Genomic DNA, 26649 nt, shown 5'->3' with positions numbered 1-26649 from the left:
CAATCAATCGAAAATCAATCTTCTGGTCACCTCCAGATGGATGAAACTAGGTTTCTTTTTCCAGTGGCTGTGTGAAGGATGAATCTGTAAATCCTGGTAGCCACCCCATAGACTTCATAATGTATTGACGGGACACGAGGTCGATAAATAGGGGCCCTGCATTGTTGGCGAGGCCGTCAAAAATGTTCAAGTGGAATCACAGACAAAAAGCTTTTTTTGTTGAAAATTCTTGTGAATAAATGCTTAAATCCACAAGTTCTTTATAGATATGGAGGTAAAACAGTCTTGCTTGCGTGTAGCTAAGCACTTATTTTACGTAAATATATTGAAGTACAATGCTAGTCTGTTAGTGAATGTAGCTAGCGGCCACCTGATGTAAACAGAGCTTTTCCGGTGAAAATTGTTGAGAATAAATGCTTAAATCCCCGAATTCTTTATAGATACGGGCCTAAAAAAGTCTTGATTTATGGTTTTAAAAAAAAAAACATACAGTTAGCGTTTATTTTATGTAAATATGTCGAAGTACAATGCTAGTCTGTTAGTGAATGTAGCTAGAAGCTAGCCGCCTGATGTAAACAGAGCTTTTTACGTTGAAAATTCTTGTGAACAAATGCTAAATCCCCAAATTCTTTTTAGATAGGGACGTAAAACAGTCTCGATTCTTGGTTAAAAGCAAAAAAAAACTGAAGTTAGGTTTATTTTACGTAAATATTATGAACTATGATGCTCGTTAGTAAGCAAATTAGTGGCAGCCATATGTAAACAGAGCTTTTTCCCTTGAAAATTCTTGTGAATAAATGCTTAAAGCAAAAAAATCGTGCAGTTAGTATTTATTTTACGTACGGTAAATATGTCAAAGTACAATGCTAGTCCATTAGTGAGTGTAGCTAGCGGCCGCCTGATGTAAACAGAGCTTTTTACGTTGAAAATTCTTGTGAATAAATGCTCAAATCCCCAAATTCTTTATAGATATGGACATAAAACTCTGGATTCTTGGTTGAAAGCGACAACAAAAACGTGCAGTCAACGTTTATTTTACGTAAATATTGCGAACTATGATGCCAATGCAGTAGCGGCTAATTTATCCCATTGAGTTTTTTCACAACGTTTTCATAACAAAACAGAAATCCGGCGTTAGAACGCTGTGTCCGTGTTTATAAATAGCTCCTCTAGCCCCTACTTGAATGCGAGGCGCGGTGCATAACCGATCAGAGCCATCAATACATTATGAGGTCCATGGCCACCGTTATTTTTCTCCCCCACAAACAAAACTTTTTTGTCTCTTTTGTTGCTCTGTCATCTTTGCAGAATTTGCGCAAAAGCATTCGCAACGACTTCCATCTTTTATAATGAATGGGGAAAAGATGGAAGTGACCAGTGTTGTGCATGAACGCGTTCAATGAACGATCGTTCATGAACACGTTCGTATTTTGGGCGAACGTGAATTGAACGCATCATATTTCTGTCTCATTAACGTTACTGTGAACGCGCTCATTCTAGCGGTTGTGAGCGGTGCTCATAACTTCGTTCATGAGTTCATCACATTTAGAGCCTTACCGACAAAACTGCATATTATAAAAACACACAATAAAAAAAATGAACCTTAATAGCGGAAAATTATCCAACCTGGCAACCCAAGCTGCCTCTCACGGCCGTATTGTTTAAGCAAATACGTCATCACAACAACGGCAGCATGGAGTCAGAAGCTGGCCGCTCTCGAAACCCGGTCCGCTCAGAGCAACTTTGTACACAGTACCAGCATTTAAAAGAGTTTTACGAAAAGGTCAGTACCGACCCGGATGGCAAAAAATATAACGTTTACTTGTAAACTTTGTCCACCTGGATTGAAGAAGACCGTCCGTACGTCGGTCATGTCTTTAGCCAACCTTAAACGGCACATCGATATAAAGCATGCGACAAGCCTTGCTAGGTATCTGCGACTGCGAGCATGTGCGATTAAGAAAGAGACGGCAACGGTTGGCCAGAGCAGTACCTCTGCCACCCAAATACCGCTAACAGCATACCAGAGTGGCCCCGTTTTCTGTCTCTCCCAGCCGCAGCTAGACAACCTAGTTCTGCAGTATACAGCAAGGTTTTGCTTATGCTCATGAAAATATACTGTAGATAAAAGCTGTAGAGCTGCTAATGTGTGGACTGAATGAGTGGCAGCAAAGCATTATGGAAATCCCAGTAGTCTGAAGGCTGCCCCTTCACTGCTAGTGTAAACCCTGGTTGGACAAGGATTTGAAATTGAATATGAAGATGAATCTGACACATAGTTTCAGTGTTAAAAAGGATACATGAATTGCTGTCTGTGGTTCTATATGGACACTGCCAATAATAGCTTGCAAAAATTTTTGGCGAACAAAAAGAACTGAACTACAAAAGTTCATTTTTTGGAACCATGAACTTTAGTTCAAAATTTTGAATTATGAACTATGAACTGAACAGTTCATTTTAAAATTTGTCAACTGCAATTTGAACTAGTTCATGTAGAAAATGAACTTTCCCAACACTGGAAGTGACCATAGGCGGAGTTTGACTTTTGGGGAAGGGGGGCACAACCTGTTGATGACCCCGAAACGCAGTGTCAGCAATAAAAATTAACTTACAAGAATATTTATAATAATAAGTTGACAATGAGCGTTATTTGTTTTCCATCATTCTTGAGAGGAATTCTAAATCAGGCTGCTTAGGCAATACTTTTCGCCAAGATCGTCATCCATTGAATATGGTACGCTCGCCGGTGTCAAAAATGGTATCCCCTGGGCGGAGTCATATGGAGGTAGATTTGTGTCTTTATTATTCAGTCAAAAAAAAAGTCGCTTCAATCAAATCAAATGTGTTTGAATGCAAAAATAAATTTGGAACTGAAAAAATGCATGTGAAAGCTATTTTTCTTTTGTCATTTTTTTCTTTATTTTTCAATCAAAAAATGAGTTGTTTCAAAAAATATATATTTTCAAAAAGAAAAATCACTTCAATCAAAAAAAAAAAGTTAAAAATTTCAATCATGGAAAAAGTTTTTGAATGCGAACAAATATTTTAGAATTGAAATTTGCATTTAAAGTTTCAAACACTTAATTTTTCATTGAAAAACCTTTCTTTAATTGATGCAATCCTTTTTGTGTTTGGGCCATATTATGGGTAGGACATTTGTGTCTAAATCATTTAACCCCCCCCCCAAAATAAAAAAATTCAATCAAAGAAAAAAATCATTTGAAAAATAAAATTGCCCTCCCCTATTTTTTTTTGGGGGGGGGGGGGGGGGGGAATTTTATGCAAAGCAAATGATCGTCTAAGTTGCTTGTCACATGATCTGTTTGAAAAATAATTTCAACTCATTATGAAAATATATTTTTTTGTTCATTTCATTTCTTTCATTTTTGTTGTTTTGTTGTTCTTTCATTAAGTTTTATTGCTTTACAACTTTTATATATATATATATATATATAGGAAAGTCAAATATATGCAATGACACTTGTCGGCCACCAGGGAGGGCCTGGTCCCCCTAGCCCCCCTTAAAATCCGCTTATGGAAGTGACGTATGCTGTAAAGCAGTCAGCACATTTGTAGGTTTTTTTGTGTGTGTGCAGGGTTCCTGCCACCTCCTCAAAGTTAATTAGTGCCAGTGAAAGCGATACAGACCCCCTCAAGATATAAAAGATGTGTCATTCAACTAATTGTCATTCGACATATTTTCACAAATGTTATAAAAATATTTTATAAAGGTTGAAAAGTTATCTTGTGTTTCTTGTGTCAATGTGTAAAATACAATGAAAAAGAAAAATATGGAACAAGGAAAATAAAACACCGAAGTCAAATAATAACACCTGAAAATTGCATTTCAGTTCAGTTTTTCCACTATTGACGACTGTTCTGTTGGTCACAGTCTTTTCCAGTCTTTGGGCGTGCACGGATCCTCCTCCCCGAAATGAACGTCTGTTATCCGCCATTGTCCGAGCTTCGTGCGCAGCGCCATACACGTGGCTGAGTTAAGCGGCCGTACGACAACGCCGTCATCACCTGAAACGCAGCGCGCACGCGATAAATTTTTGTCAATACCGGAAAACGTTAAAAAGTACTGCACTTTACTATCATGATTAACGTTAACTCATTTGGCACCAATGATGATGACAGATGCCCAATTCATTTGAACGTCTATCGGCGTCAATGGCGCCGAATAAAGAGTAAAACAGAAAAGTGAGACTTACTGTGACCATCAAAAGGAGTGCTAGCATCATGCCAATCATGATGTATAAATGATTGGTCAAGCCTCCGGCCCACAAAGGACCCATGATGGTAGCGAGGCCTCCTACCGATCGTCGTATTCCTTGGCTGAATCCTGTTAGTGGAACAACACAGTTATTCAATGTGATTTCCCTGTCTTTTTACAGGCTGAAGGCATGTGAATTCGCCACTCATGTTTCTGTTAATGTTTTTGCGTACACTAACTTTGAAGTCCTCAGACATTTGCAAACCAATTGTCTAAAGCAGACATGTTCAAAGTCCGGCCCGTGGTCAAATTTAATCCGGCCCCCAGCCTCTGTCATAAAATCAATAACGTCTGGACCACACACAGACTTAATAAATCGGCCAGCCGTACTGCTACCAGCATATGAAGTAGCTTACACACTAAATGCTGCCCCTCATTTACCCACTAAAAGGCAGCAGCACTCTAAGCAACATTACCCAGTGTGACCCTTGACTTCCAGTTTTCTAAAATGGCAACAATCAACAACAACAAAAAAGTTAACTGCGACGGCCGACGCTTCAAGGATAGGTGGAAATTGGACGCAACACGCAATACGCAACAACTGTGTCTGCCTCATTTGCAAAGAGACAGTCACTGTTTTTAAAGAGTTCAATGTGAGGCGATATTACCAAACAAGACACGCTGACATGTACGACAAGATTACAGGGAAGATACGCAGCGAGAAATTGAAGCAAGTTGAAGCTAGTTTAATTTCACAGCAGCAGTATTTCGCAAGAGCTCGAGAGTCGAAAGAGAACGCTAGTTGGCTAGTTGTGAGATTGTTGAAATTATTAATTTGAAAAAATAATAAAGCATATGTGACACACAGAATGGCTTGCTAAAATTTGCTTAAATATATTGTTCTTCATAAAGGATGTCAGCCAAGGTCGGCCCCCCACATTTTTACCACACCAAATTTTGCCCTCTTTGCAAAAAGTTTGGGCACCCCTGGTCTAAAGACACCGTAGTTACTGTATGTAGCAGCATAAGCGGATTTAAAGGTGGGGCCAGGCCGCCTCTGGTGGCTGAAAAGTGTCATTGCATTTAATTGACTTCCCTATATATTAAAATGACAGCACAGTGTCATGTCCACTTGTTACTTGTGTTTTGTCACCCTCTGCTGGCGCCTGGGTGTGACTGATTTTATGGGTTTCAGCACCATGAGCATTGTGTAATTATTGACATCAACAATGGCGAGCTACTAGTTTATTTTTTGATTGAAAATGTTACAAATTTTGTTAAAACGAAAACATTAAGAGGGTTTTAAATAAAATTTCTATAACTTGTACTAACATTTATCTTTTAAGAACTACAAGTCTTTCTATCCATGGATCGCTTTAAGAAAATGTTAATAATGTTAATGCCATCTTGTTGATTTATTGTTATAACAAACAAATACAGTACTTATGTACAGTATGTTGAATGTATATATCCGTCTTGTGTCTTATATTTCCATTCCAAAAATAATTTACAGAAAAATATGGCATATTTTATAGATGGTTTGAATTGCAATTGATAACGATTAATTAATTTTTAAGCTGTGATTAACTCGATCAAAAAATTTAATCGTTTGACAGCCCTAATATATTTTTTAATGGGTCAAATTTATTTTTCGAGCACCTTAGCTTTGCAAATAATTTTCAAAAGAAAAAGAAAAGAAAATATTTTTTAAAAATTGTTCTTTGATTGAAAATATATATATATATATATATATATATTTTTTTTTTTTTTTTGATTGAAGCAACTTTTTTATGGGATTGAATGATTTAGATATAAATGTCCTAATCATAAATTGGCCCAAACACAAAAAAGATTGCTTCAATCAAAGAAAACTTATTTTTAGATTGACTAATAAAGACAAGAATGTCCTAGCCAAAATGTGGCTCAAACACAAATCAACATTACTTCAATCAAAAAAGTTGCTTCAATCAAAAAAACAAAAAACAAAAATCTAAGAAAAATCACGCATGCATTTTTTTAGTTTTTTAAATTTCGTTTTTTGGGTTCAAAATATATATTTTGATTGAAGCAACTTTTTTTTTTGGATTAATAAAGACACAAATCTACCTCCATAATTGTCAACTTATTATTATAAATATTCTTGAAAGGTAATTTTATTGCTGACAGTGCGTTTCGGGGTCATCAACATATTGTGCCCCTGCCCCAAAAGTCAAACTCGGCCTATGTGTAGCACAAGCCATTATCGTTCGTTTATTCCTTCTAGTTTTGGCAAACAAAAAATGGAAAACGAGCCCTAATCAGTTTTTTCTTTGTTTGTTTATATGTGTGAACAAAAAACGAGAAATTAATAGTCTACCGTTTCCTGATTAAAAAGTGGTAATTCAATAACGGAAAACGAGCTATAATCCGTTTTTCCAATATTAGTTCATTGAACAGAAATCGTAAAACAAAATACGCCTAATATTTGTTTTCCGCCAAGTTGGCTTTTAAAATGAGCCATGGCACGGCAGACATTCTTCTTATTATCATTATAAATAGACAAGAGCCTGCTGCAGCCGTATAATATTTATAAGAAGAACATTGTCTTCCGGCTCATTGCCATGTTGCATGTTGAAGGAAATAGTACCTTTTCTCGTAGGCGCCGTCTAACTGTTTGCATTATTCTAACACACTTAATATAATCAATCAGGGAATAGTATCTTTTCTCATATTTACTGTTTGACTGTTTGTATTACCGTATTGGTTCGAATATAAGACGGCCCTGATTATAAGACGACCCCCTTTTTCAAGACTCAAGTTTTAAAAATAACCTTTTGAACACCAAATGAATTTTTATACAGAAAATAATTACAGTACATCTGAAAAAAAAAAATTATTAGGGTTGTTCCGATCATGTTTTTTTGCTCCCAATCCGATCGTTTTAGTTTGAGTATCTGCCGATCCCGATATTTCCCGATCCGATTGCTTTTTTTTTTGCTCCCGATTCAATTCCAATCATTCCCGATAATTTTTCCCGATCATATACATTTTGGTAATGCAATAAGAAAAAAATGAATAAAACTCGGACGAATATATACATTCAACATACAGTACATTAGTACTGTATTTGTTTATTATGACAATAAATCCTCAAGATGGCATTTACATTATTAACATTCTTTCTGGGAGAGGGATCCACGGATAGAAAGACTTGTGACTTTGTATATTGTGACTAAATATTGCCATCTAGTGTATTTGTTGAGCTTTCAGTAAATGATACTGTAGCCATTCAACCCAAATGCATGATGGGAAGTGGAACCATGACTGTGCATAGTGCTACCAATTGATATATCTGCTCTGCGCTGGGATATAACTTAAGATGTTAAGAAAAAGATCAATTGCTACCTTGCTTCCCCACATTGCTTCCCATGTTATTTCTAATCGTAGGGAGAGGGATTGTAAGGCTTTAGCCAATTAAAAAAAAGGCTCCAAAGGTTGCCAAAATTCACTCTACTCATTATACGCTGCCTTTTAATTCTCTATATAGGTAAAACGGCACCATTACAGATTGAGCATGACAGTGCGTGAGTGGGTCGTGCAGCGCATGTATTAATTGCGTTAAATATTTTAACGTGACACTTTTTTTTTTTTTTATTATTAATTACCGCCGTTATCGGGATAAATTTGATAACCCTACCTTACGCCTAAACTAAAGACTCTGGATGAGTGTAATATATTATGTTTGTAACGCTAAATACAATTAGAAAATGACTGAATTAAAAAATATACAGTATACATATTAAAAAATGGCATGGCCGATATTTTTTTGCTGATTCTGATACTTTGAAAATGACGTGATCGACATCTCTAATAATTATAACAATATATTTGAGAGAAAAAGCATGTTATTTTGCCTCATTCGAATCTTAATATCTGAACATTTAAATAGTGCATTCACATTCGTAGATGAATGGCTTCTGCGTTTTGAAATGTAAATAAACCAATCTATTGTGATAAAACAACAAAATTGCAATAACTGCATTAACCATCAAAGTGAAGTAACTGTAAATGTAGTCTTGAAACAAATCTAAATAAGGAGAAACATTGCAATAAAATAATGCAAACTGGTTAAACTTGAGAGTAGCTGAGCTCTGTCATAACAGAACATCGCTTCAATAATATCTGGCGCCATCTAGCGTTGTGAATGGGTATAACGTCTAGACCGTGAATATAAGACGACTCCGGCTTTTTCAGTCTTATTTCATTGCAAATAACAGCGTCTTATATTTGGGCCAATACGGTACTCTAACACACCTAATATAAAATAAATAGCACTTATACCATAGTTTAAGGAAAACAAGCAGAATATAGGGCATAAGAGATACATGATGCCTTCTTATCACGGAAGCCCAACGTGTCTTGCAACTAATTGAGCAAGATTTACGCTGACAAGCCTACGTCTGAGTACAACCAACTCTCGCAATCATTTCTCGCGGACAGTACAGAACAAATGGCGGCACGTCGTGTCCCAACACAAGGAACACCGGAGAACACCTGATATCCTACTTATAACACGACTGACGAGACTCCAAGAACCCCTTTGACGCTGAGGTGGCAAAATCCACATCTCTTGTTGCCCTGACAACCGTAACTCCCGAATCCTCCTGTCCAATCCACAAATCAATCCACAATCAAAAAGACTGAATGTTTAACTAAGCATTGTCATTTTTTTCCTGGGAACCTTTTCTTGACTTGTGATATGGTAACCCTGAATGTTCGCCTGGGTCCGTCGCTATTTTGCCTTGCCGTTTGATGGCTATCAACCTGAATAAATTGTCAACTTGTGTTTCGAAGCCTTCTTCCAGCTTTCAAAATGGAGTCAGTACAAGGGGTTAAGACCAAGGTGAACACGCGGAGTTTGGCCTTTTGGCAAGGTTGACGGAGTCTTGCTGGCCTGGGTCATTGGAGCCGCGCCAGCGTGGGTCCGGCGGTTTGGCTGGCGTGATTCCGGCAGTCTGGCTAAAAGGTCAGATTCCTTGAATGTGAAGGCCCTTGAATCAAATTTTTGTAGTACAGGTCCGGATCCCCTTCTCCCCTAGCAACACCGCCACCATCCTGCAGTTCCTGACAGCGTCAGGTCCCACTACCTTGTTCTCATGTTGCTGCTGCTCTTGCCGCTTCCCCCCAGCGCGGACTCCTCTTGCGAGTCCCGACCCGTTTTTTTTTTTTTTTTTTTTTAGTTCGGACGGCAGGCTCACTTTAAGAGAGAGGACGCTGGCGACCTGAGCGGCCATGATATCCCCTTTCTCTCGGCTCCCTACTCTTTCCACAGTGCCCTTTTCTTTCAACAAAGTGACTCACTCGCAAGTAAAGCCTGAATTTTTTTTTTTAAAGCCCTAATAGTAATTGAGTATCATGGCATTTAACACAACATACCTCACAGTACCTTATTTTTTACTTTATCTTATAAATATAATGTATAATACATGTTTTTGGACAGTTATTTTGAAGTTCAGGGGGTATTTTAGGGTACTTAAAGGGTTAATCCGCTGAAATTCAGGTTACATCGCCGGCCTAGGAATGGCACTCCTTCATAACCCTGGGACTACCTGAACGGGCAAACATCGTACGACTTTCCAAAGAAGTGGATTTTGTCATTTCCAGCCTATGCGTGTAAAAGAACTGACCTTGCGTTTTCTCCGCCGTGACTTTGGAGAAGAGAGACACCTGAGATACTGCCACAAAGGGGAGCCCCAACAGCTGAAGGAAGACACCGATAACAAAGGCCGACAGTTTCCACTCGTAGCTACCTGGAAGGCAAGGCGTCTTTATTCGCAGAGCGTATCCACTTTACTCAAAGATTACTAAACTGTACCCACGAGTGTTGTTTTCATCAACAATGATAATAACGAAAATATTTTGTCGACGAACAAATGACACGAAAGCCAATTTTCGGCTGACGAGATGAAAATGCGCTATAGTTTCCGTCACATGTTCACAATGAGTGACATCATTTTATGTGTAGGTAGCATGCATCGTAGCAGTGTCTGGTTGTGTCTCTCATGTGACGTGCTGCGCCCCCCCTCAACTCACCCAATAGTGTCCTCTCCAGTCTCCCCATTGCTTGTTTTGAGACACACACGGTAAGATTTGTCTTCTTATCTTGGCAAGAGAGAATATTCAGTGTTGCTTTAGCCTTTAAAGGTGTTTGCGGAGTGTTCATCACACACTAAATGTAACTCGTAGCATTAGCATAGCATTCATGCTCGCGTTAGCATTATGCTATTGCCAACAGTGAGTATCCTCTTAAACTTTAACAGACTTTTTATTTTACATATAGTTCGTGGCGTCTTGAGGGTATAATTCATTGATAATAATGTACTGTTTTCCTGCTGAGTGTGTATTATCACGTGATGCTACATTATGTGCTTGTCGTCGGTCAATGTTCATTCGAAATACAGTGGTATGAAAAAGTATCTGAACCTTTTGGAATTTCTCACATTTCTGCATAAAATCACCATCAATTATGATCTGATCTTTGTCAAAATCCCACAGATGAAAAAAAAAGTTTAAGTTTAGCTTTAACTAAAACAATTATAGAATTTATAGGTTTTCATATTTTAATGGGGATAGCATGCAAACAATGACCAAAAGGGGGAAAATAAGTAAGTGATCCTTCTGCCTAAGGAGACTTAAAGAGCAATTGAAACTATTTTTTCCCAAACAGGTGTGTGCCTAATCAGTGATGAGTGGTTTAAAGTAGGGCTGTCCCAAACGACTAATTTCCTCCCTATTAGTCAGCCGACTATTTTTACGATTAGTCGACTAATCTAAGAAAAAAAAGGAAAAAAAATTCTACTTTTATAATGAAATTTTTGTTAAAGCTTATTAATTTACAAAAACATTTTGGAACACCTACAATCTTTATTAATGTATAACTAAATAACATAAATATCAATAATAAATCACAAACAATGAGGTCAAATGATGCTGGCATTGACTAGTGCAAAAAAAAATGTAAACAGAAACACTGAGACTTCACCTCTTTAATAGGAGTCAAAACAATTCTTACTCTTTTAGTGGTATGTCATTGTCTATATTGTTCTAAATGTTACAATGAATGTCCCGGACAACCATTTTCAGAATACTTTGTGTGAGTTCAGATGCTTTTTCTGGTGTGCATTCCACATTTTTTGGGGGAGGGGAAAAACTGTTCAACTTATAAAGTATAAAGTGTTCAACTTATCAATAGATAAAGTAGAGGGCACACTGAAATATTACCACAATTATTTTGAATGAGAGGCACACATACTCACAGTAACAAAAATTAAATATATAGAATTTTATTGTATACTACTATATGTATATACACACTGATACTTTATAATATAAAGTAACTAACCTTAGTGCAGTCATGGATTACAGTAAGCAGGCCAGTGCTGTTTCCATGTATATTTTTATTATATAATGCATATACAGGATATATGTATATATTTTCCACAAGTGGGAGCTTCCATGATCCTAATAAATTTAATAATAATTTTTAAAAAAAATCATTATATATATTAATCATTTTATTAAATAAAATTGCACGTTGATACGACGCACATAACGGTAACTTCCATTTAAAAAAATCGTTGGAAAGTTGTATGGACTTACAATCCGCTAGCTTGTTGTTTTTTGTTGTCTTCGAAAATTATACTCGGGTGACGGCGCTTCAAGTGTTCGTTCATAGCCGACGTGCTACCGTGGTATGCGAGCTCAGCTTAGCTAAGAGTATACACAGTGGCACCCTCCATATTTTCCTTGAAAAAATTCCAGACTCTGGCTATTCCTGTCCGCTTTTTTGGCTTTATGCCACTTTTACGTGTCACCAATTCTGCCCTTTTTGGTAAATGGCACTGTTTTCAACTCCTCGCTGTAGTGAGGAGTGAACCGGTGATTCACTTGACTTGTTGTCGTCGGTTCATCCAATTTCCTCCTGAGGAAGGCGACGGCGTACATAAAAACACCGAGAGGCGTCGGGTGGCTCTTTATGGATACTTTTATTGACCAAAACAAAAACGTGGGGTGGCGGCCACTGAACTCCGCGCTACCCGCGCACTTTCCCAACTCACAGATCTTGCTCCCTCTCTCTCGCTCGCCCATTTTCTTCCTCTTTGCTCAACCTGACAATGCCGGTCACATTGAAATAACAGCGGGCCCCTTGGGGGTGCCAGTAACAGCCGCTTGCATCGCGAGCGCCCGCCATTCTTAACTTTATCCGCATGTAATTTTTTTTTTAACCCGTCATTACCCGTCGCTGGTATGTTTTGCCCGTCGACGCATTTATATCATCGATGACGTCGACAACGTCGACTAGTCGGGACAGCTCTAGTTTAAAGCTGCCCTGCCCACAATAAAACACACACCTGGTAAGAATTGTCTTGATGAGAAGCATTGTCTGATGTGCAACATGGCTCGGTCAAAAGAGCTTTCTGAAGACCTGCGATCGGGGATTTTTGAATTGTATAAAGCTGGGAAAGGATACAAAACCATCTCTAAAAGTCCGGGTGTTCATCAATCAACAGCCAGAGAAGTTGTCTCCAAAAAGGAGCGAGTTTGGCACTGTTGCTTCTCTCCCAAGGAATGGCCGTCCACCAAAGATGATGCCAAGAGTTCAGCGCAGAATACTCAGAGAGGTAAAAAAAGAACCCTTAAGTGTCTGCTAAAAACTTACAGATATTACTGGCACAGTCCAATATTCCTGTGCACACATCAACTATATGTAAAACTATGGCCAAGAACGGTGTTCATGGGAGGACTACGCCGAGGGAGCCACTGCTGTCAAAAAAAAAAAAACATTGTTGTTCGTTTAATGTTCACAAAAAGGCACTTGGACACTCCACAAACGTTTTGGCAAACTATTTAGTGGATTAATGAAACCAAAGTTCAATTGTTTGGGAGGAAAACACAACGTGATGTGTGGAGGAAAAATGGAACAGCTCACCGACATCAACACCTCATCCCCAATGTGCAGCATGGTGGAGGAAGCATGATGATTTGGGGCTGTTTTGCTACCTGAGGGCCTGGACAACTTGCAATCATTAATAGAAGAATGAATTGAAAAGTTTATCAGGATGTTTTGCAGGAAAACCAGAGGCCGTCTGTCAGACAGTTGAAGCTAAAAAGACGATGGATGTTGCAACAAGACTATTAACCAAAGCACAGACGTAAATCTACTTCAGAATGGTTTCAGAAGAACAAAATACATGTTCTGTAGTGGCCAAATCAAAGTCCAGACTTGAACCCTACTGAGATGCTGTGGCATGACCTAGAGACAGTGATTCATGCCAGACATCCCAGGAATCTGACTGAACTCCAGCAGTTTTGTCGAGAAGAACGGGCCAAGATTAGTCCTGATTGATGTGCCAGCCTGATCTGCAGCTACAGGAAGTGTCTGGTTTTAGTGACTGCTGCCAAGGTAGGGGGTGGGGGCACAAAATATTAGATGTTATGGTTCACTTACTTATTTTTCCCTTCTGTCATTGTTTACATACTATTCTCATTAAAACATGAAAACCTATAAATGTTTGGGTGGTTTTAGTTAAAGCAGACACTGTTTTCTCAACTGTGTGATTTTGACAAAGATCAGATCACATTTGATGGTGATTTTATGCAGAAATGTGAGAAATTCCAAAAGGTTCAGATACTTTTTCATACTACTGCTGTGAGAAACCATTATTCATCTATTTTTGGAGTGAAATTTGAATTTTACAGACGAAAATATTGATTCTACATCGACTAAAAGTTTTCGTCAACAAACACTAGATGAAGACAAACACATTTGAAATGACTAAAATATGACTAAGACTAATAAATATTATTGTCTATATGACTAAGACAAAAATTTTAAAGGCTGCCAAAAACAACACTGACACCACAGATTAGTAAACTGTGGGTACAGATTAACAAACAGTACCCACATTTTAGTGAGCTTTACCTACAGATGACTAAACCTTAGATACAGAATACCAATGAATGAGTTTACTAAACCTGAAACACTTACTACAACCTACAGAGCACCTCATGTGCCAGGATAGAAAAATCTTTTTCATAGGTAATCTGTATCGGTAAAGATGACTAAACTGCGGGTACAGCTGTGATTGTTGTTTTGCGCGAATCCACTCCCTCTCCCGAAATGTCGTCAACGAAAGCTCCTAATCTCATTCCGGAAATGCAATTTCGTCATTCGGACACGCGCCTAAATGGTCGGGGACAAAATGACGTTTGCGGGTACGTCGAGATGGAGATGGCTTTCTTTGTTTTGCTGTTTCAGCTGTAACAAATAGCTTACAAATGTACGATACGCTTTAACAAATAGCACTCGGCTCTAATGAGATTACGGTAATCCTTTTATATGTACTCAGGCAATTTCCCGCCCCGGCACCTGTCGTTTGTCATCCCGGTGATAAACGTGACACGGCGAGGCAGACGCGAGACGCTTTGACTCGCTGTGTTCCAGATGGCCTTACAAATGTCGAGCGATATCACCGGCCGCCATTTTTTTCCCCAAAAAAAACTCCACAGACATTCATCGATTTTAGTGGCGCACCCATTCTAATTCCAACACCCAGTTGTGTGTTATCGGCCGATGCCAATTGATGCTTTTTAAAAAATATTTTGAATTTCCCTTTTCGTAATAACATATTGGATGGTGGATACTCACTCGGATGTAAAGACTTTGCTATTAAGGCATGCTCTTTTCTCATTCAATTAAGATGATTTTCACCGCTGCTGTTAGGGTGAAGTAACATCTCAGCGCAGTGGTTTTTAGCATACGAGTACCTCGGAGGTCGCAGAGAAAGACCAGGGACCAGACGCAGGCGGCGCAACAGATCAGCAGGCCCGCGATCAGCACGGCGCGGTCGGCCATCTTGCCGCTCAGCCAGCGAACGAAGAGGAAGCCCAGGATGACTTCCACACCGCACAGGCTGTACATCACGCTGTTGCCCAACTCGTCGAAGCCGAAGTAGCGCTGCGTCAGAGGTGTCACCATGGTCTGAAATGGTCAAATGCTTAGATTGACCCTAAACCCATGAGACAACTGTTCCTTTCACAGATGTTTAGTGGTCATCAACACGCCGCAGAATTAAAGTTTAGACATACAAACACGTCTATATTAAACACTGTGAACGTTAGCATTGCTACATTGAGGCTAATGGGAAAAAAACACAACCTACTTTAGCCTGCTATAAAACATTGGTCTTTTTGATGTATTTAAATCACTACCTTACATAGTTAAAGAGTGACACCATGGAAGTACGGCAGGGTACTCATGTGACATCACCGCCCTGCGACATCAACAATGGCGAGCTACTAGTAGTAAAATTTTACAAATTGTACTAAAATTACATTAAGAGGGGTTTTAATATCAAATTATTATAACTCGTACTAACATTTATCTTTTAAAGGGATCCTCTATTTTTAAGACAAGTAATTCTTATAAGGTAAATGTTAGTATGAGTTATCGTCAGTGTTGTCAATTTTACTTTAAAAAAGTAATTAATTACAGTTACAAATTACTTCTCCCAAAAAGTAATTGCGTTAGTAACTCAGTTACCTGAATGTAAGAGTAATTAGTTACTTGGCAAAGTAACTATTGATAATTTTCTTTTTTTTCTTTTTCTCAAAAAAAAAAAAAGAAAACAAAACAAAAAAACAAAACAAAACAAAACTGGTCACGCAATGTGAAGTTCAAAGGGTTTAGGGGACAATTGGCCCTAGCCCAATTCTTTACCCTCCACTTAACTAGACACAAGGGTATTGCGATAACTAGATAGTAACCTTTGCTATGTGTGGAAGTCATTTTAAAGTTGTGAATCAACCGTTAAAGTTGTTAAAATTGCTCCCGTTATTGCATTAGTTCCCTTCCGTCTACTTTAAACATGTGTACGTTTTAAAACTGTTTCATCATTTAAAGATAGAGTTAAGTTAAGATTTTGCCAATTTAGGAGCATTTTAGATTTAAAAAAAAAAAAAAAAAAGTTACTTAGGTTCGCTAGGAAGGATCTCTACATCAGAGCCTTCCTGAGAGGTCTACTGCTTTAAGATGGCGGCTGTTTACTAACGCATGTAGTCCTTAAAACATGTTGCCAATGCAGCTGTGTCCAACATTTGCATCTAGTTCTATAATATGATATCTACCGTGTCATGTGGGCGTAGTTTGTCGGCTATGGCTACAGTCAGGTATTATTGGAGCCACCTAGCATCGCGGTTGCAACAGCGTGTTCCCCACTCCTGCTCTGCTCTCTCGTCTCCATGAGTCCGTTTCCCTCAGACTTTTTTTTTATTCAACCAACTTAGTAACGCATAGTAACGCACGCCTTTCCCGCCTCAGTAACGGTAACGGCGTTGCCAAGATGAGAAAAGTAATTAATTAGATTACTCATTACTGAAAAAAAATAACGCCGTTAGTAACGCCGTTATATTCTAACGCCGTTATTAACAACACTGGTTATCATCATTTGATATTAAAACCCCTCTTAATGTTTTTGTTTTAATAAAGTTGGTAAAATTATTTTAAGTGATATGTCGCCATTCTTGTTACTGTCACTGGCCCCGATGCCGAAATTCCAGCGCGTCAATAGTTAGCTTTCCCGACATGTCATCAGTTCTACCCTTCCTATTCGAACCAGATCTGAAAAGTGAAGAGCAGGACAGCACTGTCGGTCGTTCACAAGACGAGCTTCAGGGAAAAATGCGTGCAGCAAATACCTGATAAGACAAAAGTTGGGCAAAACTGGTGATGCGAGAGAGTCCTGTTGGGAACCCCGGTTGGGAGCGAGAGTGTATGCTGTCCGGTTTTATTAGCAGATATTCAAGGTGAGCATATTGCGTTTTCAAACTTATCCCAATATAATTATGTAGATTGTTAGCATCCAGAGCTGTCGTGTGCTTACAGTACAGGCCAAACAGCACACCTTGTGTAATCTACATTGTAACACGTGGTAGCTAGGATAATAAGTACCAAAAAGGGGAAAAGCTTCCACTTATGCACATTTATTCACAAAAAATAATATTTCCACCTTGACCACTCTTCACTGGGGAGCTCAGCAGTGCGCAAACCCGTGTTCCCTGACGAACTCCAACATTGTTGTAAGGTCCACGTCAGTCACTGTCGTCACTGTAGCGTGCCATAGTGCTTTAATTATTTAGTATGATTTGGGGAAAACTCCCACGAAGAATAGTCAACAAAAAAGATCGCAATAGTAATCCAAATCTGCGTTTTTTACTCACTCGAAGATCCAGGAATTAGACCGATCCCATGGCAATGTTCCAGCCGCGATCAGGCAGTCGATTCCACAAAATAGACTGATCCGAAAAGCCGCGGTGGGACCGACGAATCAAAACAATGGACAGATCCGAAACCAATATTGCAGACACGGTGGGACATTGCTTGACTGAGGATCCAGGATACATGTTCGGGCGACACTTGTAAGGCGTGGTGGGTAGGGTACGTGCATACAGGGACCAGAAAGGGGGAGAACCTTCCACTTATGCACATTTATTCACTAAAAATAATAATTCCCCCTTGACCACTCACTTCACTCCCCTTGTTTCCATTTGACTGGAAATTGCATCCAAAAGCAGCACATGGTGGCATTTGACTTCGCGAGTTTAGGCAGCAATAAGCAATTGTTGAACACGAAAGATACCAATGACGTCATCACTGCGAGCCCGCAAACCATGGCGCCAACTAATGGTCAAAATATGTACTAAATATTATAAAATATTGCCATTGATTTAACATTTTATGTGTTTCTAACAACATGTTTTAGTACAAGAGAACAATTGTGGTTTATTAGAACCTACATGTATTTAAGTTAGAGGATCACTTTAAGAACTATATGTCTTTCTATCTGTGATAGAAACAATGTTGGTTCATTCGTCCCTCCCAGTCCCTGTGGATTGGACGTTTAGCGCCGTCAATGGTAGCGAATGTCCCTCAAAAGTAAGTACAATTTTCAAGTCACGGCGGCTTACGGTCGTGAAAAAGGGCTCTATTTTCCGGCCGGTTTGCGACCGCCTAAAACAGCGTGAAGTGTGGACTTTGGGGAACGACGGGTGCGACTTCTCACCTCCAGCGCCGTCTGATTGAAGAGAGTGATGAACTGAGCCGTGAGAAGAACAATCACCTCCTCCCTCAGGAACTCTAGCAAAAAGGAAAAGAGATCACCAAATCAGCCGCGGCCGTTAAATTGAAAGCTAAAGCGGCAATTTATGCCCAGAAAGAGAATAAATCAGAAAAAAAGTTGCCGACTTTCCAATGAGGAAGCGGGATGCACACAGCTTGGCCATCCCTCCGCTGCTTTTGTGGGAGATAAATGGCTGGCTGGCATGTTTTGCTCCCTTCCAAAAATGCAGTAAAGACAAGAACAAAGTGTATTTCGCATCAATTCCAAATTTGAATCCAGAAGGGATTGTTGAAAATGGACTTGGAAACTGGTGCTAAATTTGGATGGCCAGATGGCTGATTGCAATGGAACACGCTTAAACTCCTTTTTTACATCTTTGGCTACCATTGACGTTAATAGGCGCCCAATCCATTTGAAGTGGGAGGGTTGGCAGCTAATTCCTTCAGTTGCTATCAACCCTCCCGCTTCAAAGAGATTGGACGTCAAATCATGGGAAGCATCTTAGCCAGAAAAAATTATTATTATTTTTTTTTAACTCATTAGCTTACACTGACAGTGATAGACGTCCAACCCAACGTCCACCCTTCCAGTCAAAACGGATTGGACTTCATCCATGGCGGATGATGACTTGATCAAAGTTTTTTAAAAAGTCGTTTTTGCGGATGACTTGATGTGGTCACTAGCTAGCTACAACTACAGTGCATCACAAAAGTGAGTACACCCCTCGCATTTCTGCAAATATTTAAGTATATCTTTTCATGGGACAACACTGACAAAATGACTCTTTGACACAATGAAAAGTAGTCTGTGTGCAGCTTATATAATTGAGGGGAAAATAAATTAATTCTAAATAACTCAAAACATAGCCATTAATATCGAAACCCCTGGCAACAAAGGTGAGTACACTGCATGGGAACTACGTACATCCCTGAATGTCCAAATTGAGTACTGCTTGTCATTTTCCTTCCAAAATGTCACGTGAGTCGTTACAGGAGTGCTGTCAGCATTGCTGCAGAGATTGAAGAGGTGTGGGGGTCAGCCTGTTAGTTCTCAGACCATACATCAAATTGGTGTGCATGGCTGTCACCCCAGGAGGAAGCTTCTTTTGAAGACAGTACACAAGAAAGCCCGCAAACAGTTTGCTGAAGACATGTCAACAAAGCACATGGTTTACTGGAACCATGTCTTATGGTCTGATGAGACGGGCAGGCTTTCTTGTGTACCGTCTTCAAAAGAGGCTTCCTCCTGGGGTGACAGCCATGCACATCAATTTGACATAGAGTGCGGCTGAACCCCCACCTCTTCAATCTCTGCAGCAATGCTGACAGCACTCCTGTAACGAGTCACATGACATTTTGGAGGGAAAATGACAAGCAGTACTCAATTTGGACATTTAGGGATGTACGTAGTTTCTAAGAGGTGTACTCACTTTTGTTGCCAGGGGTTTAGAAATTAATGGCTATAGTTTGAGTTATTTTGAGGGGAAAATAAATAAGCTGCACACAGACTACTTCTCATTGTGTCAAAGTGTCATTTTGTCAGTGTTGTCCCATGAAAAGATATACTTCAATATCTAAGGGGGGGTACTCACTTTTGTGATACACTGTATTTATCTCTATAAGTAGGAGATGGTGTCATTAAAAATGTTTCTCAGCTCTATATTTACATTTGGTGTTACACTTCTATAGCGCTTTTCTACCTCTCAAGGTACTCAAAGCGCTTTACACTACATTGCCATCTACCTACTGGTGACACAGCACCAGGAGCGATGTGGGGTTCAGTATCTTGCTCAAGGATACTTAGGCGAGTTCATCAGGGTGGAGACCACCACTGAGCCACGCCATCCCCATACATTTGTGTATAAAGAATTTAATTAAAGTGTTTTTTTTTTTTTAAATTAAGCAAAAACAATGTTCCCACTTTAGAGAAAAGAAAATGATGACAGACTCCAGACTGAGAGAGTACCAGCTGTATACATTTGATGTGCCGTTCACCCTGCATCAAAAATGAGTGTCCGTTTACACGTAAATAGTCATTGAACGCTCGCGTGGATTGTCATCGACGTTCCGTACTGTAAGCTTGTCTGTGTCCACGTACAGTACGAGAGCCAAACCCTGCTATTGATTTCGTCATCCTGTGAAAAGGAACCGCTAGCACGCTGCCTTTATTGACAAAACGTGCTGCCTGCCTGCTTTGACTCCAAATGAAGAACAAAACAGTCATGCAAGGTAAATGTTCAGCCCTGGCAGCTAGACGGCCCTGAAACATGAGTTCATTTGCTTCCATCTTTCCCACTTCCAATGGATTGGACGTCTATCGCTGTCAAAGAGGCATGGGCGTCACCAGACATATTTCAATGGGCACGTGCCCCTAGTATTGATCTGAAGAGCCCCAGTATAAATCTCACTGGAAAAAATATACTGTATATAAATCGAATTTTAAAGTCTACATAGCATAATCTACATACCGTATTTTTCGGACTATAAGTCGCACCAGCCATAAAATGCCCAACGAAGAGGAAAAAAAACATATATAAGTCACACCGGAGTATAAGTCACATTTTTGGGGGACATTTACTTGATAAAATCCAAATAAATGATAAAAATAGAACAGATATGTCATCTTAAAAGGCAATTTACAATAAAAATACAATAGAGATCATCATGCTGAATAAGTGTACAGTATGATGTTACATGATGCATGAACAACGAAATGCAAACGTGGCCTGTATGTTAACGTGACATAGCTATTAAGAGTTATTCAGATAACTATAGCATAAAGAAAATGCTAACAAGTTTACCAAACCATCAGTGTCACTCCAAAACACCAAAATAACATGTGAAATGATATAATTACGTGTTAATAATTTCACACATAATCACACATCGTGATACTTTGCATTAAGCCTGAACGATATATCGTTTAATCATCGCCATCACGATGTGTGCGTGCGCGATAGTCCCATCGCAAGGACGTGCGATAGTTTTTTTTTTATTTTTAATCCACATACGCCCTGCTTTCTGCTCTGCACACAGCCTCACACCCTCCCTCTCCCAGCTCTTTGAACCTCACAGTCACTGCAACACTTGCTTATTTAAGTTAACGATGCTGGTATCTTTGATCTTGCCATAGAAGCGCACATCGCAGCGCAGCAGCTGTCAATCATCGTTTAACTTGTTGTAACAGTTTATGCAAGGAAGCCGCTTTGGAATGAATGTGTGTGTGTGTGTTGAGACGTTTGAGACATATAAATTAAATGCTAGAAGTGATCATGAGGAGTTTGTAATTTCTACATGTCCACCAAGAGTCACAGCTAAGGTAGATAAACAGAAGTATTTAATAAAGCCAAGCATTTTTCTACTACAGTACTTTATTCTTGTTCAAAAATGATTTGGTTGGACAGTTATGTTTAAAACTGATCATAATTATTACATTTGAAGTGCTTAAAACCGTTTATTAATATACATATATATATATATATAAAATTTTTAAAATCAAACTTTGGGGAAAAACTGGGGGGAAAAAATGCCTTATATGTATCTCTTTCCAATGCTAAATCTGAATAAATACATTGAGCACACACACACACACAAAAAAAAATTGGGGGGCGGGGTGTGCAACTTCGCTGTTTTTCACTTATCGCGGCGGGTTCTGGTCCCCATTAACCGCGAAAAACGAGGGATCACTGTACACTGTGGTCATTGTGAGTCATCCAAAGTCTTTCATAACAGCTATTCAACTCATCTAGTGAAAATTTTTGTTTTTAATATCGCAAACCCCCAAAAAATCGCAGCAATAGTTTTTGCCAATATCGTTCAGGCCTACTTTGCATCCAAAAGGGTTATCAATATGCTCATGCCAAGAATCGAGATATCGTTTTAAAAAACGTGTCAATGTTTAAAAAAAACAAAAAAACAAAGGAACCAACAAGTTGCTACCAAAATATTCCACCATAATAGTGTCTTGGTTAACTCAATGGCTGCCATTGACGGCACTCGACTCCCAATCCATTAAGACAAGGAAAGGCAGAGCATTCACAGTCCCTTTCACTTTTTTTTACCTCAAAACCTTTGCTATAATTCCATCAGATTTACGAGACAATTTGAAGTTGGTCTCTGCCTCTGATAACCCATGTTGTTTAGGGTGAGCGCGTCACGTCATCGTCACGAAATAATGGTCAGTCAACAAAAGATTTTCGTGATCGCGTCTTTAACGAAAACAACAATATTGCAAATATCTGACCGGATCCAACTGGAATATTTGACTTTTGAAAGAATCTGACCTTCTACCCACACTGGCGCAGATCCAACAAGCCGGGCCGGAGGGACCCCAGCAATCCGCCCAGAAGGCCGAACTCCGCGTGTTCACCTTAGTCTTAACCGTTAGTACTGACTCCATTTTGAAAGGTTTAAAGCGGGCTCACTGAAAACAAGTTGACAATTTATTCAGGTCGACAGAGATCAAAACGGCAAGGCAAAACAGAAACACTCAGGCGGGGAGTCAGGTCCCCCTATCACACGTCAACAAAAGGTTCCCGAGAAAAATGACGATTAGTTAAACATTCAGTGTCTTGCGGGTCGGGCAGGAAGAAAGGTGTGTTTGGGATTATTGTCTGTTTGTGGATTGGACAGGAGGATTCGGGAGTTACTGTGATCAGGGCAACGAGGGTTGTGGATTTTGCTACCTCAGCGTCAAAGGGGCTCTTGGAGTCTTGTCAGTCATGTTATCAGTTGGATATTGGGCGTTGGTTTTCCTTGTGTCGGGACAGGGTGTCCCGCCATTGGTTCTGGACTGTCTGGGAGAACTGATTGCGAGAGTTGGTGTGTCAGTTGCATGACGCACATGTTGGGCCTCCGTGATAAGAAGGCCTTGTTTATCTCTTATTCCCTATATTCTGTTTGGTTTCCTTAAACTATGGCATAAGTTCTATTTTATATTGGGTGTGTTAGAGTAATGTAAACAGTTAGACGATGCCTACTAGAAAAGGTACCGCTGTATATCCTTCATTTTAAACCCTTGTCTTTGAGCGAGCGGGATGCACAAATTCGGCAAGTACCCAAACAAACGCCACGGTCGTTTGAACGGGCTCACCCCGACTGACGCTGTAGTTATCGAACGCTTCAGATCCAACGGAGGAGGCGTCCGAGTCGAGGGCTTTGTAGGCGTTTGCCCGGTTTCCTTCCGACCCGATCAGCGGTTCGTCTTCCTCGTCCTCGTCTGCCTCGGCTTTCAGCTCCGTCATGGCGACGGCCCCTTCCGCGGCGTCGATGGGAGGTAAGTCCCAGTACATAGCCATGACCACAAACTGGAGCAGCGACCACAACAAGCACATGAAGATCTGACGGGAAGTAGAGGAGATAAATGTCATTATTTGGCTTATCTTAGCACATTGATTTATACAGTTGAGTGACGCTTTCCCTTGTCTAAATTAGTGCTGCAACGATGAATCGATTACTCGAGTAACTCGATTAGAAAAGAAAAAAAATCCAATCAAATTTTGCTGCTTTGAGTATTCATTTAAAGTAGTGTTGTAATTGTTTTGAAAGTATTAGCATTTATCTTTATTAATTTGGGTGGATACACTGCCCTCCAGTGGCAACAGAGAATATGACATAACTCACTTACAATGGAACGAAAAAGTATCCGAACCTTTTGAGAATTTCTCACATTTCTGCCTGAAAACTCCATCAAATGTGGTCTGATCTTTGTCAAAATCACACAGGTGAAAAAACAGGGTCTGCTTTAATGAAAACCACCCAAACATTTAAAGGTTTTCATATTTTAATGAGGATGGTATACAAACAATGACAGAAGGGGGAAAGTAAGTAAGTGAACCATCACATTTAATATTTTGTGCCCCTCCCCCCTCTTTTTGCAGCAATAACCTCAACGAGACGCTTCCTGTATCTGCAGATTAGTCAGGCACATCGATCAGGACTAATCTTGGCCCAGTCGTCTCTACAAAACTGCTGTAGTTCAGTCAGATTCCTGGGATAAATCACTGTCTTTAGGTCATGCCACAGCATCTCAATGGGGTTCAAGTCTGGACATGGACTTGGCCACTCCAGAACAACTATTTTGTTCTTCTGAAACCATTCTGAAGTTGATTTACGTCTGTGTTTGGGATCATTGTCTTGTTGCAGTATCCATCCTCTTTTTAGCTTTATCTGTCTGACAGACAGCCTCAGGCTTTCCTGCAAAACATCCTGCAAAACTTTTAAATTCCTTCTTCCATTAATTATTGCAAGTTATCCAGGTCCTGAGGTAGCAAAACAGCCCCAAATCATGATGCTCCCTCCACCACACTTCACATTGGGGATGAGGTGTCGACGTTGGTGAGCTGTTCCATTTTTCCTCAACACATGACGTTGTGTGTTACTCCCAAACAAATCAACTTTGGTTTCATCAGTCCACAAAATATCTTGCCAAAACTTCTGTTTAGTGTCCAAGTGCCTTTTTGCGAACATTAAATGAGCAATAATGTTTTTTTAGATAGCAGTGGCTTCCTCCATGGAGTCCTCCCATGAACACCATTCTTGGACATAGTTTTACATATAGATGATGTGTGCACAGAGATATTGGACTGTGCTAGTGATTTCTGTAACTCTTTAGCAGACACTATACGGTTCTTTTTTACCTCTCTGAGTATTCTGCGCTGAACCTCGGTGGACGGCCACTCCTTGGGAGAGAAGCAACAGTGCCGAACTCTCTCCATTTGTAGACAACTTTTCTGACTGTCGATTGATGAACATCCAGACTTTTAGAGATGGTTTTGTATCCTTTCCCAACTTTATACAAATCAACAATCCTTGATCGCAGGTCTTCAGACAGCTCTTATACAAATTGGACAATGCTTCTCATCAAGATACTGTAATTTCCGGACTACAAGCCGCTACTTTTTCCCCTCATTATGGGTCCTGTGGCGTGTGCAATGATGCGGCCAATTTGTGTATTTTTCTGATGGCCGCCAGGGGTGCTCGAGCATGGAATGTGGGAGTGAGACACGTGGAATATATGCGTCGAGGAAGACGCTCGTTTGCACTATTACCGGTGTTTTAACTTTGTGCGTTGTGCATGACTAGAGATGGCGGACCCTCGTCTTTGTGCATGAGTAGAATTGGCAGACCCGCATCATGGAAAATTAGGCAGCACCCATTAGGCAGAGGGGTTCACTTACTTATTTTTCCCCTTCAGTCATTGTTTGCACGCTATCCCCATTAAAATATGAAAACCTATAATTTTTTGGGGCGGTTTTAGTTAAAGCAGACACTGTTTTTTCATCTGTGTGATTTTGACAAAGATCACATCACGTTTGATGGTGATTTTATGCAGAAATGTGAGAAATTCCAAAAGGTTCTGATACTTTTTCATACCACTGTATTTGGCCTGTGTAGGTAGCGGGCAAAATGAGGTAAACAAGATTTGGGGAGAACAAAAAGAAGAAATTGAATTATGGAAATGGGGACTGCTCGTGAGCTACCCTTGAGCAATGCACTCCATGACTTGAGCGTTGAGCTCATGTATATGCAAAAAAAAACCTGTACTCCCCCTTGACTGTTTTTTTCCTTCAAGTGGAAAACAAAATGTCCATCAGCGCGGGTTGTCGACAGCCTTCCGTTTTTATTAAAAATGCACAGGAGCGCAGCTGTTGATGAGGCGTTAGCGACGAGCGAGGGTGCTGTCGGGCTTACCCCGGGAGATGTAAACTTGTTGACAACAAAGGCTCCGAGTTTGAAATTACACAGCCGCAGAAACAGGTTGAACGCCGGCCCTGGAGAGAGACGGGAGGAAGTTCTTTCAAGATGAGACGGAATAACACAACAGCAACACCTTCTGCGGATGATACTTCCTCACGCGCGTGGACAGAAGGGAGCGAAAGAAAGGATGCCTGCCGCTTTGCTTTTGTCAGAGTGGCAAAAACATCACAAGCGCTGACCGCTGACCCAGCAGTTGCATGGCAACGTCCTCAGTTTTAAAATGCATCTTCTTTTCCATCTACTCTTTGTCAACACTGGACGTCCAATCCGTTTCAAGTGGCAGGGTGGCAGCGGATGAACGAACGTTCATTCGCAGTAAAGGGAATAGTATCCTTTCCCATTTTTACTGTTTGACTGTTTGTATTACTCTAACACACCGAATATAAAATACATAGCATTTAAATCAGAGTTTAAGAAAACAAGTAGAGTATATTTGAAGTATGAGTACCGTAATTTTCAGACATTAAGGCGCACGTGAATATAAGCCGCCACCCGCCAAATTTGACACAAAAACGGCATT

The 26649-nt window shown here is 39.9% G+C and overlaps 1 protein-coding gene across 1 annotated transcript in view; it reads right to left on the bottom strand.

Moving 5' to 3' along the window:
- Positions 1-1882: 1882 nt before the first annotated feature.
- mfsd8l2 (major facilitator superfamily domain containing 8-like 2) overlaps positions 1883-26649 on the bottom strand; it is a 37313-nt gene continuing 12546 nt past the window's right edge. Inside the window, exons 5-11 of the mRNA XM_057858155.1 lie at positions 26064-26143; positions 23464-23710; positions 18316-18389; positions 15023-15236; positions 9883-10005; positions 4215-4345; positions 1883-4026 (exon numbers count right to left, since the gene is read on the bottom strand). Of these exons, the coding sequence (XP_057714138.1) occupies positions 3946-4026; positions 4215-4345; positions 9883-10005; positions 15023-15236; positions 18316-18389; positions 23464-23710; positions 26064-26143 (950 nt within the window). The 3' untranslated portion in view covers positions 1883-3945. The remainder of the gene's footprint in view (positions 4027-4214; positions 4346-9882; positions 10006-15022; positions 15237-18315; positions 18390-23463; positions 23711-26063; positions 26144-26649) is intronic.

Source organism: Corythoichthys intestinalis, chromosome 14 (assembly GCF_030265065.1).
Source record: "Corythoichthys intestinalis isolate RoL2023-P3 chromosome 14, ASM3026506v1, whole genome shotgun sequence".
NCBI lineage: Eukaryota > Metazoa > Chordata > Actinopteri > Syngnathiformes > Syngnathidae > Corythoichthys > Corythoichthys intestinalis.
Note: the sequence above shows the minus strand (reverse complement) of the source record. Positions and strands in the feature narration are given on the sequence as shown.